Genomic DNA, 3085 nt, shown 5'->3' with positions numbered 1-3085 from the left:
TGATTTGGACCACAATTTGTGGTATCAAAACTTCTTTATCCAAAAAAAAGAACTTGTTATATAAGAAATGGGAAGCACACGAGAGTGCATTGAAGAATTCAAGATCAATCTCCTCAGCAAAATGCATGATGAGATACGTGAAGAGCTGAATAAGATAGCACAATATTGGGAGGATCACGCATCAACTTGGCGTCAGAAGATGGAGACGTGGAAGACAAAGATGAACACTCGTGATGGAAGAGCCAATGGTGATACTGCATCTCAACCGGCTAAGACGGAGATGAGGACGTGGAAGACGGAGATGGAGACGGCAAAGACGGTGAGAAGGGTGAAGAGATCAACCCAACCGGCTAAACATATTGTGAAGGTCGCAACGGATAAGCAGATTCATGAGAAATCAACTCGACAGGCGACTTTACCACTCAAACGATCTGCAACGTCATCACGGAAACATCAACAAGCTCGACCGGTTCTGGTTAGACGTCAACATCTCTCTGCTCAGGCCAGAAAACAAAGAAGGCATAGCCGATCTAACTCGTCTAAGCCAAGAACTGAAGTTAGGTCTACAAAACCTCCAGAACATGGTCATCTACCTCGATCTTGTTTCTTACAGTGGAGGTTACGACTTTCATCACATGTGCTTTGTAGTTGTGTGAAGGTGGTCTTGTCTCTAGCATGCCAAGATGTTATCAACAGAAAACGGCCATTTGATCGTGGAAAAGTTAGGATCATGGAGAAGCTGTTCTCTAAGATTGGTATGAACTTTGGGGACAAAGTTCTTTTAGAGGGTGGAGTATTGATGAGAGTCAAATGGTTAACCAAAGTAAACCAATGGTTTGGAGTAAGAAGACGTGATATTATAATTGTTCCTAAGTTAATGGAATTGTCTTCCATTAGTGATGTGTGATAGTAATGGGTAGTTACTTTGTCTTCTTCTATATTTATAGATATCGATGTATTGTGAGTAAGGGATATGAAAAGAAAATTGCAGTAAAAGTGTTTCTAAGTCTTTGGGTTCCATCAATGCTAGATATGGTTTGTAAGAGAACATCATCAGAATGAATTGACTCTTCTATGTACATAATTGATGGGTGGATATAAGGGCATTCACAGGCACAATTACAAGCAAAAACCACAAAAGAAGGAAAAAAAAAGATGCTAGACATGTATTTAGCCTAAGCTAGACGACGTGTTGCTTTCTCATTTTTGGCGAGACAAGATAGATAGACTGATCAAGAAGCGAGACAAGCTTCCCAGAACATTCGACTTTTGTCCATCTCACTCACCACCTCACTAGAATCAACGCTCAGTTTAACAAACTGGCTTTTCCCGCATCTTCTGTAGCTGTTCACTTCCCCTTCTCCGTCCTCGTCTTCTTCCTCTGCGGTGGTGAATATTCTTTCTTCCTTCACCGTATCCTCCTCTAGATCAAAACTCTGTCTCTGACTCGTCGCCGTCACACAAGACGTCTCGTACAAACTGGCACTACAAGACTTATCATCGCCATCCGTGTAATAATCGTTAACAATGGATTCGCCACCGTCCAGGGCACCCACGATCTGAACGGTGCCTCCGCCATCGGAATCTGCAGATGCTTCGAGGAGCAAATAAGGTGACACATCAAACTTGGTTGTGTTCATATATTTCTCTTTATTTTTTCTATCAGAGAATTATGACAAGAGACACAAGAAGTTACGGATTGTACAAGTATATATATATATATATATATATATACATACATATATGCAAGCACAATGTGGCCATTATAGTTGACGACGACAATGTCTCTTTAAATTTTATTTTACGATCGCTTTCCTAGTCATGATGCATAGTTGTTAAAGAAGACGTGAGTTTGTATGTAAATTAATCACGTGCGAGTAGTAGGCGTCTAGAAGGGCGGTGTATACTAAATTAACAACGTGCGTGTTTTAACAAAAACTTGTACTAATATATGTAATAAAATTATAAAAGCAATTGCCAAATTTGAAATTGAAGCGTATATTAGCATATGCTTTTATCAAGTATTCTAGAAGAGACAAATCACTAATTCCAAATTTCAGACACAATACACCCACAAGTGGTCAAAGTGTCAAAGCTTTTTTTTTTTGGTCATCTGATGTTTTAATATTGAAACATAACTTAATAACCCTAGCAAGGGAGGTTACATACCTGAACACAAAAACTAAAACCCAGAAAATGAAAAAACCAAACTGACGATTAGAAGATGCATACTAATCCCAGTGACACAAGCCGGCGGCTGAAAGATAATCAACCCCAGAACCAAAACAATCATAAACAAAGTTTTAACTACCTTAAATGAGACTCAACACCGATCAAGAAGAAACAAAATCAGCATATAGACCTTCTTTTATTTGCTGTGTATTGAACCTTGTGCGCACCTCTGCTCCATTGAGTGTCAAAGCTTTTAGACCTTCTTTAATTTTAGACTCAGACTCAATCTAGATCATTTCTAAGAGCAATTTCAACAAAGAGTTCTCACAAAATTTCTAAATATTATAAGCAAAAAAAAATTAAGGAAAGGAAAGAGAAACAGAGAAAAGGTTCTCACAAAAAAAACATCTGAAATCTCCATTTGGTACTCAATTGCTAAATATCTTATTTTGATTGTTCTGTTTTAAAAATAAAATAAAATGTAATTTAATTATTTAAACAAAAATTTATTAAATATATTTTTTCTGAAAACACAAGTGGAGGTTGTTCAAAAGGAAAAAAAAAATAAGCGGGGTTGTAAACGTTAAAGTTGCTCTAAAGCAGAAAGCAAAATGTATCTCCAAAAAAAAAAAAAAGATTTGATTTTATTGACTTTGATTAGTTAAATGAAATATTAATTAGATTAGTGAAAGGGATCTGATATTTATCTCTAGTCATACAATCAATCAATAAATCAATTGATCATCCGGTTAAACATGAACATTAATCACCATGCAACTAGAGTAAAAAACAAGCAGTGGAAGTGGAACCCACCCACATGAACAAGTAAAATGGGCAGAGCAGTCTTTCTATAAAACAAAACGAAAAAGGCCCATTGATGTTAAAAGGTCCATTATGATCCAGTGTCGGGGGG

At 37.1% G+C, this 3085-nt stretch overlaps 1 protein-coding gene across 1 annotated transcript; it reads right to left on the bottom strand.

The window, feature by feature from the left end:
• Positions 1 to 1059: 1059 nt before the first annotated feature.
• LOC106341406 lies at positions 1060 to 1680 on the bottom strand. Its single transcript, XM_013780177.1, has one exon. The coding sequence runs from the start codon at positions 1638 to 1640 to the stop codon at positions 1233 to 1235; it is 408 nt and encodes a 135-aa protein (XP_013635631.1). The 5' UTR covers positions 1641 to 1680; the 3' UTR covers positions 1060 to 1232.
• Positions 1681 to 3085: the final 1405 nt, after the last annotated feature.

Source organism: Brassica oleracea, chromosome C4 (genome assembly GCF_000695525.1).
Source record: "Brassica oleracea var. oleracea cultivar TO1000 chromosome C4, BOL, whole genome shotgun sequence".
Lineage (NCBI taxonomy): Eukaryota > Viridiplantae > Streptophyta > Magnoliopsida > Brassicales > Brassicaceae > Brassica > Brassica oleracea.
Note: the sequence above shows the minus strand (reverse complement) of the source record. Positions and strands in the feature narration are given on the sequence as shown.

Bases quoted from the DNA above. Each gene is read 5' to 3' on its own strand.
- LOC106341406 (XM_013780177.1), bottom strand. From the start codon at position 1,640: ATGAACACAACCAAGTTTGATGTGTCACCTTATTTGCTCCTCGAAGCA.